This window comes from Rhipicephalus microplus, chromosome 7 (genome assembly GCF_043290135.1).
Source record: "Rhipicephalus microplus isolate Deutch F79 chromosome 7, USDA_Rmic, whole genome shotgun sequence".
Taxonomy (NCBI): domain Eukaryota; kingdom Metazoa; phylum Arthropoda; class Arachnida; order Ixodida; family Ixodidae; genus Rhipicephalus; species Rhipicephalus microplus.
The window spans coordinates 8,107,518-8,119,685 of record NC_134706.1 but is presented as its reverse complement, the minus strand read 5'-3'; the positions used below and the strand labels follow the sequence as shown (position 1 = coordinate 8,119,685).

Sequence of the window (12,168 nt, the reverse complement as noted above, 5' to 3'; positions counted from 1 at the left end):
AGTGCATACATTCAAGTGCTTTGATAGAAAAGTGCCCAGGGCCTTCAGATTACTTTGTTATATGAGCAGCTTCACTGTAAAATGTCACAGACAGTAATGCTGGTAGTGTTGCTGGTGTGTAAGGAATCTGTTCTATATACGCATCATTGGCATTGTGTGAACGAAAGAAAAGGGCATTTAAGGGCTCGTTTTTATTTGTTAAAAACAACTTTAAAGATAACTGTCAAAGTCAGGTCAAGAAAGGTATAGGTAACATTATATATAGCCTTTTAATTGTATCGTAATAACTATGATATAAATGTGAAGTATTAAAAGCTGACAAAAAGACTTGCTGCTGGCACTAAATCTGCAACCTTCGGGTAGTGCGTCTGATGCTCTACCAGTTGAGCTATGGCAGTGGTTGTCGTCCTGTTGTCAAGTTATCAGTTATCCAAAGGCTGCAGGTTTTGTTCCTGCTGGCGGCAAGCTGTCTTCGCATCTACTTCAGTTTCTTCATTTATATCACAATTATTACTGTACAGTTGATATACAGTCTAACCCCTTCGTCACACATGCTGATGTAATGGACAGTTGGATACGAGAGACACCAGTTCACCGTTGAAATAGAAGTTGATGAGAAAATGCCTACCAGCATTGAAGTAGCGGTTAAGAAAATGCATACTTGGTGCCCCGCTTGTGAGAGATTTCATATAAAACACAAGAATTACTGCTCGGAGCATGTCTGAAGGGGTTAAACTGTACTACAAGCAACATCCTCTATATCCTCCTTGGTTTCATTGTCTGTTGGTTTTCTTTTTCTTGTGGAAGCATTTGTTGTGAAAAAGTTGATCTGTGATGACTCTAGCAGCAATCACGAATCCCTAGTCGGTAACTTGCCCCAGTAATCCAACTCTTATCTCTAACAGTAGCTTAATAAAACTTTTTGTTGGGCTATTTGGTACATGCTCACTGAAGTACAAAAAGACGCATATCATCAAGGAAGAATAATTAAGGACGGAACAGGAAAAGTGTTACTCGCAACTAACGTTATTCTCAGAACATCCGCGACATACCTAACCGTAGCAACTGTGCATGCACACATTGCCTCACATGCTCGTCAGAGAACGCTCGATAAGAGACAAAAGAAATGTTCACAAAAAAGCCACTAACTTTCTCCTTGGTGGTATGCATTTTTTTTTAAATTTCCGACAGTAGCAATAACTTTTCGCTCCTCACCGTCTTTCCAGAGGTGGCACTGTGTCCCAACAGCACAGACGTGCAGCTGTACAAGCGGGAAGCGAACGGAGGGTGGTCTCTGGGTCAGACGCTCAGCCGGCACGACCTGCGAGTGACCAGCATCGACTGGGCACCGCAGAGTAACCGCATTGTGACCTGCGCTGCTGACCGCAATGCTTACGTGTGGACCCTGGGCTCTGAGGAACCCGGCACCAATGCCACCGTGTGGACCCCCACCTTGGTGCTGCTGCGGATAAACCGTGCTGCCACATGCGTCCGGTGGTCTCCCAGCGGTAAGTGAACTCTGTTACAGTGTTGGACCACGCAGAGTTCGAAGATGAGAGAGCGGTCTCTTTCTCGCCTTCACCTCTCTTCCTACAGGTGCTATTTTTTCATCGGCACTTACTTTTGCACAAAGCACTTAGACAATAGACCATTTCATTTTAGCAATAGGGTGATAGTGTTACCATGCCACAAACTCTCATTTTGGATAACGCGTTTTAGTATAGCTGGATAGCGCTTACGTGGTGTAACTGGGGCGTCACATGTCAAAAGATGAATGTGTTAGCAAAAAAAAAAAGGCAAGATTTTGTGCCTGTCCTGTGTACTCTTCTTCGTCTGTGTTTTTTCGCGAAATCAAATATGTGTTCAAAAAAGGAATACAACTGAAAATGCTCGCCTGTATCCCCGCATGCAGCAATTTTGCTCATTTTTTACTAATTGTGAAGGTAAATAAATATGAGCCGCGCACCAAAATCGAAAGCTTACTTACATGTTGCAGCTTTGTTTACAGTGATCTTCTTGTTGAGCTTAGGGACATATGAAATGGCAAGTGGTCTCAAAAACCCCGTTAAGTTACCCATAGTATACATTCGAGCCCACATATAACGGCCCCACTTAAAATGAACTTTCGCTTAAAATGAACAATATTCGCGTGACCGTGAAAATATACATTGGTTCAATGGCACAAAATTGCACTTACAACGAACGTCTCCGAGCGCCGCTGATCCGTTACAGCGAATGGAGTCAGCGGTCTGTTGACTTCCCGGGAAACCAATTTCGACCACCGATCAGGCATCCGCGAGGTGCCCATATATTCTTATTGTTAAACGCCGACCCTGCATCCGCGCCCCTCTAGTTGCCGCTCTACCCGACCACTTTTTGTTACGCACCCCTCCGTCCTTTGTCCCCCAGCTACTCTGAGCACCCCGCATCACCAGACGAGGCCCGTGTTTTCACACTGCCACCGATCTTTCGAAGACCAGTCGGCCACGTACCCTGTTTTTGATCGCTGGTACTGTCGTTGGCGTCACCGGCCTGGAGTGACCAGACCATTTGCCAACATCGTCGGCCACCGACTGTATCCGATAGTCTGCGTCTAGTGCACGCACATACACTACCCCACCGACTCTGATAATTTGTGATTCGTTTCGTGTTTAGGACTTGTTCTCGCTCACTTCGCACTCGGCTTCCACGTGCCTTCCGCGTGCGTGCGGAAGCGCGAAAATGACTGTTAATTTGCGCGGAACGAATCGCGAAGTATCGAAGTTTATGAGGCCACGCAAACCCGCCGGCGCAACGAAACGATTTTTTGACCACGGCCGCCGATTCTTTGAACGCCGCCGCGCGCACTGATTCAGGCGGCCATGCACTCTTTCCAGGTTTTTTTACGTGCGAGTTTCGCGGACCTTTCAAGCAAGCTATTCAACCTGCCTCCATCATTCCCGTGTGTTTTGGTTTTCAAGGCCGCCCTCCCACCACATCTTCCCCTCTCTTTATCGCAACTCCTTGCCTTCTCTCGCAAGCCTGCTCACCTCTCTTGATCACAACCCCTTCGCCCGTCTCCACCGCTACGGCCACGCTGGCTCGAATTAGTTTCGTTTTCTGACTGGAAACGGGCCCAGAGCTGTTCCACGTGCTCTGGCATGTGTGTCGCGTGTGCGCGTCTTGCTCGCTCTTGGTGTGCATGTGGAGTCATGATGGCCGACAGGGGGACTAGCACAACTTTTTCCTGCCACTCAACATAACGTCAAAAGTGCGACCGCTTGGCTTGAGCGTAATCCGCGCGTTAGGTGCCGGGTTGCGGAGTGCTTGCTCGTAGCTGTTGACCACCTGGCAGCCAACTTGTCGCTTCGGGCGTCTCGGTATTCAGCTGTGGAGATGGTGAATATTTCGTGGGGGCGAAACTGTTTTCGCGAGGCCGACTTTGTCGACGTCGGGTCCGATGCCGAGCCTGAAGTTCCCGAACTGCAGCGGCGATTTGTGGCAGCGCGTCGTCAACTCCGACCTGAGAGAGCGGGTGGGACATCCGTTGTGATGGTGTAATTACGGCCGATGATGATACCGACACTGTGGAACTGTGCACAGATTGGGGCATTGTACGTGGCGAGAACGATTTGGAGGAATCGGATTGCGAGAACGACAAAACTTTGGAGAGCCAGCGCCTCATGCAGCTTATGCCTCGGCGAACGAGCACCCTGCCGTTTTAAATGTACTCGAGACCACCCTTATCACTTCTGCTATTCGAAACACGTGCATCACGGACTTTTTGGGGCATAAAAAGTTTGTGTTATCACTCGCAACTTTTTTTAAAAGCTATGTTTCATTTACTGCGAACTTCGGGATACAGCGAACGGATGCCGCGTCACGCTCAGGTTCATTATAAGCGGGCTAGTCTGTACTCAGTTGTAGAAACTGCCTGAAGGCAAGTGAAGCCATTTAACAGGCTCATTTGCTGCGAAAAAAGTGAATTCTTCTACAGCAGTGCCAGCTTCAGCTTGAAACGAGCTTTGCAAACTGCCAGCACGTAAACAACACAAACACATTAATGCTAAATCTGAAAAACAGGTTGCATACTGCAAACGTTTCGTTTAATGTATTGCACATGCACATTTCAATCCCACTATTCTGCCAAGGCCATTCAACTACATACAACCGTCTTTCAGCAGTAAACGTCAGAATTTCATGCTTTTCAGCAACAAACTATTGTCTCCGCTTCATGCTGTCTTCTGAGCTCAAAGCATAGACTCTGATGCTGGCCAGAAATGAAGCACATCCTGTAGTTACTGAATGTGCCAACATGTGGCGTTACTTGTGTGAAAGGCTACATCGGGCGATTCCATTCTTGGGTGCTTCCTGTTGGGTCGGGTGTGCCGCAGGGTAGTGTTTTTGGGGTCGTTATTTTTAATGTATACAAATGATTTAACGAAGGGCATTTCATCATCAGTGTCAGTAAGGCTGTTTGCAGATGACTGCATTATTTTTAAAGAAATTACTTCTACTGGTGACCAAGATTGGCTCCAAAAGCAATTGATAACATAAGTTCTTGGTGCCACTCTTGGAATATGCAGCTAAATGTACAGAAAACAGTTTTATAAAGTATCACTAGGAAAAAAGCCCCAATAATATTTAAGTACCTATCCAGAAGCGTTCCCATTCAAACAGTTGACAGTTACAAGTACTTTGGAATCACCTTTACTGATAAGTTATCGTGGAATAAACATATTACAGAGACATGCTCGAAGGCATTTAAAATGTTGTGCTTCTTGCATAGAAGGCTCCATCATGCTCCTCTTCAGGTACGCCCCGCCGCGGTGGTCTAGTGGCTAAGGTACTCGGCTGCTGACCCGCAGGGCGCGGGTTCGAATCCCGGCTGCGGTGGCTGCATTTCCGATGGAGGCGGAAATGTTGTAGGCCCGTGTGCTCAGATTTGGGTGCACGTTAAAGAACCCCAGGTGGTCTAAATTTCCGGAGCCCTCCACTACGGCGTCTCTCATAATCATATAGTGGTTTTGGGACGTTAAACCCCACATATCAATCAATCAATCTTCTTCAGGTACACTTGCTTGCTGTAAACACCTTTGTGCGATCAAAATCAGAGTATGCATCACAATTTTGGGATCCAGTATACATTGGAATATACTAATCAGCTCGAAATGATTCGGCACAAGGCTATTAGATTCATTTTTAATAAATATAAGCATTATATAAGAATTGTCCTAGTGCCCTCATGACCAAAAACAAGATATTTTTGTTACAATCCAGAAGAAAGTTTCATCGCATGAAGTTCCTACATAACATATTGGCTGGTGGCTCAAATGTAGGGGACTCATCATACCTTCGTCCTGTTAACACAAGACACACAACCTCATGCACTGAAAGCGAGTTTTGCTAAAACTAAGTCATTCCTATATAGCGTCTTTCTTAAAACAATAGAGGATTGGAACAGACTGCCAGATTCAGTAATTACGTCGCCAAACTTCGTCGAAGCTCTGGAAGAGCATATGTTTTGTTAGAATATTTGTTTCCTTAGTGTTGATGCTGCTTTATATTCTCTATGTATGAGCATTTTTAATTTTATGCTTCAATTTTTATATGCACAAATTATTTCCAAATTGTATCATTTTATGTATTAAGCCATCCTTGTATTTTATTCTTATATGTGTACTGCCCCTCCTGCTAGGACCAAGTTGGCCTGCAGTATTTTGAAATAAAAAATAAATAAAGCAAGCAGTAAAACAGCATGTTTTATGCACATTGAGCAGGTCGTATGTTTGAAGTTTCCGTGCAGTTTGGTGTGTGACACAGTCAGTGGACCTCTTTGAACGTGTTTTGCAACTACTGTCAGGCTTTTCTCTTACATTTTCATGCTAATCTAACTCATAAGGGCGGGCTCTCAGTAGCCGCTGTTTTATAATCGTGAGCATTTTGGTGCTTGCTCAATAGGTAATCTGTCTGCCCATCTCTCACACAAGATGAATTGCTAGAAAGGAATAGGTGCATAATACAAAACTAACTTTCTTGGCAGTGCTATATTTTGAACCTAGGGCCCCACACTTGAAAGGCATGTCCCAACCACAGGGCTTGTGGGGTCTGGAAAGAGGCGCACCCTTGGATCACACTGACACAGTCGACACCATTGAGCAGAAGAACACATAGCTGCTGCTTTTACAGCAGCGAGCTTGCCAGCCAAGTCGATACCTGACTAGTAACACAAAATAACCAGATACCTAATGCCAACCCAATACATAGAAAACATAACATATACAATGTACCACAAGTGCAGCTTTGCCAATGTCAGATTCACTATGAGGGCCCGTGGATACAACTCTTCGCGTCAGGCCAATGGGTCTCCCCAAGAGCGGACCATCCACGCACATTGCCAAATCCTAAAAGAGCCTTGCTGCTTTTCCCTGTGCACCATCCTGACTTCTGTCCCGCCAGATGACACTCCTGGTGCCACAGTGCTAATCTTGCACCACGGGTCTAGTGGCCGCGCTGTGAACTAGAGGAGGTGACGTTTGGTGAAGTTGCAACTCGTTGGAAACATTGCCCATCGTCGCCCACGTCTCTCCCAACTCCCAGTACGCTCAACTCCCACTATGGTTCCAAAAACCATAGCGAGCAGCTACGGTAGTGAGAAATGCTCTCTGCTGAAGTTGTGGAAGGGGGAGTGCAGAATGTGAAAGGAGACGTGAAGAAAGAAAAGAGAAGGGTAGGGACATGTGCACCCTGCGTGTGCCTCTGAGAATGAGACATCACGACTTGGGGTTGCTCTCGCATGGCCACCATGCACCAACAATAGCCCAAAAATACGGAATTTAGATGCTTTCGTCTGTTCTTCCAATTTTTGTGCGGGATCCTTTCAAGCTTACTGCAACTAATCCACGGGATGTGTGCATCATGAGGTGAGAACGACTTCACAGGGGGTGATAGTACACAGACAGGCTAATTACCCATGCTTGCAGAACAAATATGTTTGAGTCATATAAATACATTGTACCAGCATTACAAACAAATGCTAAGGGAAAACTTTTTATGTTAAGGCTTCTTAATTGTTTTATTGTGGCAGAATAAAGGCCTCTCGAGGATAAGAACGACATGAAGGATTGTATGCATTCTGACTTCATTCATGAGGTTCACTCTGGAGAGGCATAGAAGTGGCGGCCCATGGCTCTAAGTTTTCAAAGCGACATTGTTTCCTGTGCAGAAAACAAGTTTGCAGTGGGTTCTGGTGCCAAGCTAGTGTCGGTGTGCTACTTTGAGGAGGACCACAACTGGTGGGTGAGCAAGCACATCAAGAAGCCCATCAAGTCAACTGTTACCTCGGTCGACTGGCACCCCAACAACTGCCTGCTGGCCTGTGGCTCCACGGACTTCCGCACCAGGTTGGCACTGCCTCAATAGATAGAAAAACAATACGGCGTGCATCAGCAGGCGAAGCAGGGGGGAGGGAGCGAGAAGAAGTGACCGAGGGGGATCGGCATAATAAAAAACGGAAGAGATCCAATGGGCAAAGAGGTACCAGGTGTAGGTTAACGGAACTGCCACGGACGAATGTGGGGGTGCGTGTATCAAGCGGGAGAAAAAAAAATCCAAGTTTTGACGAGTGAAGTTAAGGGTGCGTTTATTATGCGAGTGCATTCATTACGTGAGTAAATACAGTAGTTTATCCCTCGTGAACCAGTACACAAGTTACCATATCTCCACAAGATCAATGCAATAGAGCTTAGGTGAATGCTTGGATGCATGCAGTTGGTAACCATGCAGTTGGTAAAAAGTGGTAACCGTATGATGCATGCAAAGTGGCAACAACCCAAGAAAAATGCGTATGCAAGGTTCGGGGTAAGTTATTCTAAAACTCTCTGGTTAGCTGTATTTTTGTCCATAATATATGTTCATCTGTAGATGGAGTGTGTGAATTCTGGAGAAAGGTGGGATGCTAGAGAAAACCTGCCGTTTTCATACTTTCGTTGATGTGCGTTTCTATGTGTGCAGGGTGTTCTCTGCGTACATCAAGGAGGTGGACAGCGCTCCCGAGCCAACACCCTGGGGGGACAAGACTGCCTCATTCGGGAGTCTAGTGGCCGAACTGTCTGCCAGTGGCAGTAAGTGTCGTCGATTACTGTGTGTGGTCACACTGAAATTGCAGTGTGGAAATTTTTAATACCATATTTACTTAAATTTATCACGCATCTTTTTCGAGATTTTCGCTACCTGAAGTCGACCATCACACTACAATCGAATACAGTCGATCCCGGGTATATCAAACTCCGATATATAGAATTATTGGCTATATCGAACTGCTGAAAAATTTTATTGAATATCTTACGTAGAAGTATATTGCGCATGTACGTATATTGAATACTCCTGCTCCGACACGTTCGATATATCGAATGCTCTGGCGCGCTGGAGCCATAAGAAAAACCAAGATTCGGCTGCCTTGTGAAGAAGTCAAGGAGCGTCTTCGTGCGTGTGCATCGGAAATGTGTCCACATCCACGCACACAAAGATGCGATCCCCAATAGCATAGCCTTCGAGACCTTTCATCGATGTCTGGTGAAATAGTGGCTACTTCCGATCTCAAAAGCCATACCTTTGCAAACTGTGCGCTCTGGTTTTTCTTCTTGCCTTCTCTGTTTTCTCCTTTTTATTTTTAATCAATGTCGCGACTGCATGCTATGAAAGCCCAAGTGCCATTGCCGTCACCGAGAGCATGTTTCGACAAAAGCAGCCACCCATGTTATGTTGCCATCGTAGCTTTTTTTTGTTTGCAGCGTGCTTCCATATTGTCCTCTAGCTGCTCCCACGTTTCTAAGTTGCGCTTGCTTTGCACAACCAGCATGGTCACGGTGTGTGCGGTATTTGTTGACACTAGTTGCCAGGGATGTGAAAAAGCGGAACTTGGACTTGACAACAAAAACCGACATCATTTGTGGGTGGGGACTGGTGAAAAAAAATTGTCGGTCGCAGAAGCATTCGATATTCCTTGGAGTACATTGAGCACGATTCTGCAGAACAAAGTCGATGTGAGGGTGAAGCACTTGAAAGGACGTGACACAGCCATTTTCATACCTGCTAAGTCTTCCTGATTGTCTGGGAGACTTTTGGGTTTTGACCGTTTCTTTTGTTTGTACGGTTGTCAAGAAAATATCCCGTAAATCGAGTTTTTTTTGTGTGGTCTGGCTGTATTGACGAAAATGCCGGTCAGTTCACACCAGGCTTTTTGCGAACCCACCGCATTTTATCATAAACTAATTTAGGAGGCACTCATCTAAACATGCAGTAGTCTCAGTGATGCGAAACTGCGGCAGATATGAATCCGTAAAATTCCCCAGCCAAATTCTACTGGGTCCATTGAGCCGAAATTCGAAGTTTCCGAACCCTTTTCCAAAACGCGGCGTGTGATGTGAACTTCAGTACCGAAACTGTCGTACGAAGGCCGACCGAGAGCAGCATGCTTGAAGTTGAAATGTTGTAGGCCCGTGTGCTCAGATTTGGGTGCACGTTAAAGAACCCCAGGTGGTCGAAATTTCCGGAGCCCTCCACTACGGCATCTCTCATAATCATATGGTGGTTTTGGGACGTTAAACCCCACATAACAATCAGCATGCTTGAAGTTTCAGAATTACGCGTGCGACCAGCGCACGCATTGTCTTCTACAGAGCATGTGGTTGTTGCCACAATCGCTGTGGAATAAATCGCGGTCTTTCTTGACATGATCAAGTATGGCAACGAAGTTACTAACAGTACTTGAAAAGTGTGCGTGCGTCCGACGCTCGACCAGTCAAAGCAACGCTTCTTTCCGCAAACTCTGTGAACAAGACCGCGGTAGATGCGATCATGCATGGCATAAAACGACTTAGTTTTAAAGGCACGTGCGCAGCCAGCGCTGACGGATATAAAACGGCCACAGGTGCGGCGGCGCGATAGCGATCTACGAGCTCCGAGGGCATGTGGCTAACGCAGCGATAGATTAAGGGCAGTAAAGTCGTAAAAAAAAGGGCTGGAAGCATATTGGTGTTCCTGCCCAAAGAGTCTAGTAGCGAGCAAAGCCAAAGCTTTGACACGCGCTTTCGCGGCAGCCAGCTGCGCCATCCCATCTGTTCACGTGTATCCCTGGAAGACATACGCGAGTTGTTTTGACGGAAATAAATTTTGCTAGTTGTTTTGATGGTGCGAAATTTCGGGAGTATTTGCACTCTTTTGAGACTCTCACCTTAGTGTGTTCGGCCACTCCAAGCCATTATAAGACCGCAACGCCGATGTTGGCGCCTGCGATTTACTCCCCCCCAACTGTTCTTGCGCGATGTCTTTTTTTTTTTTTTGGCGCAAAAAAAGGAAAAAAAAGAATCCAGCGTGTCAATCCCCCCCCCCCCCCCCCCCCCCGCCCCTACGTTGCGGAAATATCCCGGATTCAGAATCCTTGAGCTTGGCAGGTATGTATTTCAATCATACAAATTAACTTCCACTTAACATGAACGTTCATAACAGCAGCAGGGCATCGCCAGTTGCATTTCGCAAGGCAACAAATTGTAACACGCACAGCTAAGTCGGTCACAAAAGCATCCTACGCAAACTCTGGCGCTATTATGTGATTGCAATGACACTTTGTCTGACTTTTCTGACAGGAGGCTGTTGTCTACGTGGTTTCGGTTTTCCCGCACGAGCAATTTTGGAACTTGATTTATTTGGAGAAAGACACGCGATGCATTCGTTTTTTAAGTTCCCAATAAAGATTCAATCAGACATCCTCCAACTAAGTAATGTTGCCATTTTCAAAATAATTCAATCTACCTTCCTTGGTGAAGCACTGGGTCGTGCCGTGGGCTTATTCAGGCGGTCTGTACCCTTTTCTTTGGGGGGAGGGGGGGGGGGGGGAGTGGGGGGTCAAGGCTGAGCGTCACCTTCTATATTATTAGTTTTTCGATTATACGACACTTTTGGGTGGTCCCCTAAAGTAGAATAGTTGAGATTCCACTGTATGCCTACTAAACGTGTATACAGTCAACTCAACAATTCAAACTTGAGAGGACGCCAGTATTTTTTAATCATCAGATGTGCCAACAGATATGACCTGAGACAACGTACTAACTTGTGTTATGATTAAACATTCACATGTGCATACCTGCCATCCTGGGACTTTGAGATTTGGAGCATTTGAAAACTAGTGCGCGTTTTTTGTTTGTTGTTTTGTCGGGTGCTGCTGCAACATTGTAGTCTGCCATCGTACCTGTAATTGTTAAAACCCAAGATTTCCTACAAAAGGCTCTTCCATAATAAGTCCAGCTCACTGTTTCTGCTCACAGTACATGTAGATAACTCGGGATGGAAAATAGTAAGCTTGAGTTGTGAAGCAAGTAGTGATTTAATCAAATAATTTCAAATTGAATAGTTTAAATGGTATCTATCACGTGTTATAAAAGGGGAATTTCTATCATAACCTAACTAACTTGCACAATGTTTTGAAGAATTGGATGAACAACATTCAATGGTTACTTTCTTGTTTTGAACTGCAAGCAAATTCGAAAAGTGGCAGGATTTGAATTTGTATAGAGCACAATTAAGTTATTAGTGATAAAGTATGTTTTGAAATTTGGCATACCTAGTGCATGTAAGTCCTCTTAACACACCTTTAAACTCAGAAAAAAGAAAGTGATTAATGTAGGTGCAGGTAATTTCTGCACTTTAACCTTGGAAGTATTACTTTGTGGCATTGTAGATTTCTCCTGGATAGGTAGTTTCATGGCGTAGCAGGCCCACGCTGCAGTAAAATCACCCTTTCAGCTGCTTAGATTTGGCTGAAGATTTGTCCGTTCATATTGAATGCTTCGAAATTCGGGATAACTTACATTCATGTTGAAACGAAATCAAATTATGAGTGTAACATTTCTGAATGTTAGAAGTGTTCGCACATCCCCATCGATAAGTGCTGCGCCCTGACGTTCGGTGACACGCTCTTTTGCAGTCGGCTGGGTGCACTCGGTGTGTTTCTCGGGAGACGGCACCCGGCTGGCCTGGGTGGGCCACGACTCGAGCATATGTGTCGCGGATGCCCAACAGGGACAGGCGATCACTTTTGTGCGCACGCGGTACCTGCCGTTTCTGTCTTGCCTCTGGATATCCCCGACAAGGTTGCTGGTTTCTGTGAGTATTCTTTTGTCACCTCAGCTT

General features: G+C 45.7%; 1 protein-coding gene across 6 annotated transcripts in view; it reads left to right on the top strand.

Moving 5' to 3' along the window:
- Arpc1 (Actin-related protein 2/3 complex, subunit 1A) overlaps positions 1-12,168 on the top strand; it is a 40,327-nt gene that overhangs the window by 8,360 nt on the left and 19,799 nt on the right. For all 6 annotated transcript variants that reach the window (XM_075868606.1, XM_037431276.2, XM_037431274.2 and 3 more), the window contains exons 3-6: positions 1,227-1,508; positions 7,205-7,382; positions 7,993-8,102; positions 11,963-12,141. In XM_075868606.1, the coding sequence (XP_075724721.1) occupies positions 1,227-1,508; positions 7,205-7,382; positions 7,993-8,102; positions 11,963-12,141 (749 nt within the window). The remainder of the gene's footprint in view (positions 1-1,226; positions 1,509-7,204; positions 7,383-7,992; positions 8,103-11,962; positions 12,142-12,168) is intronic.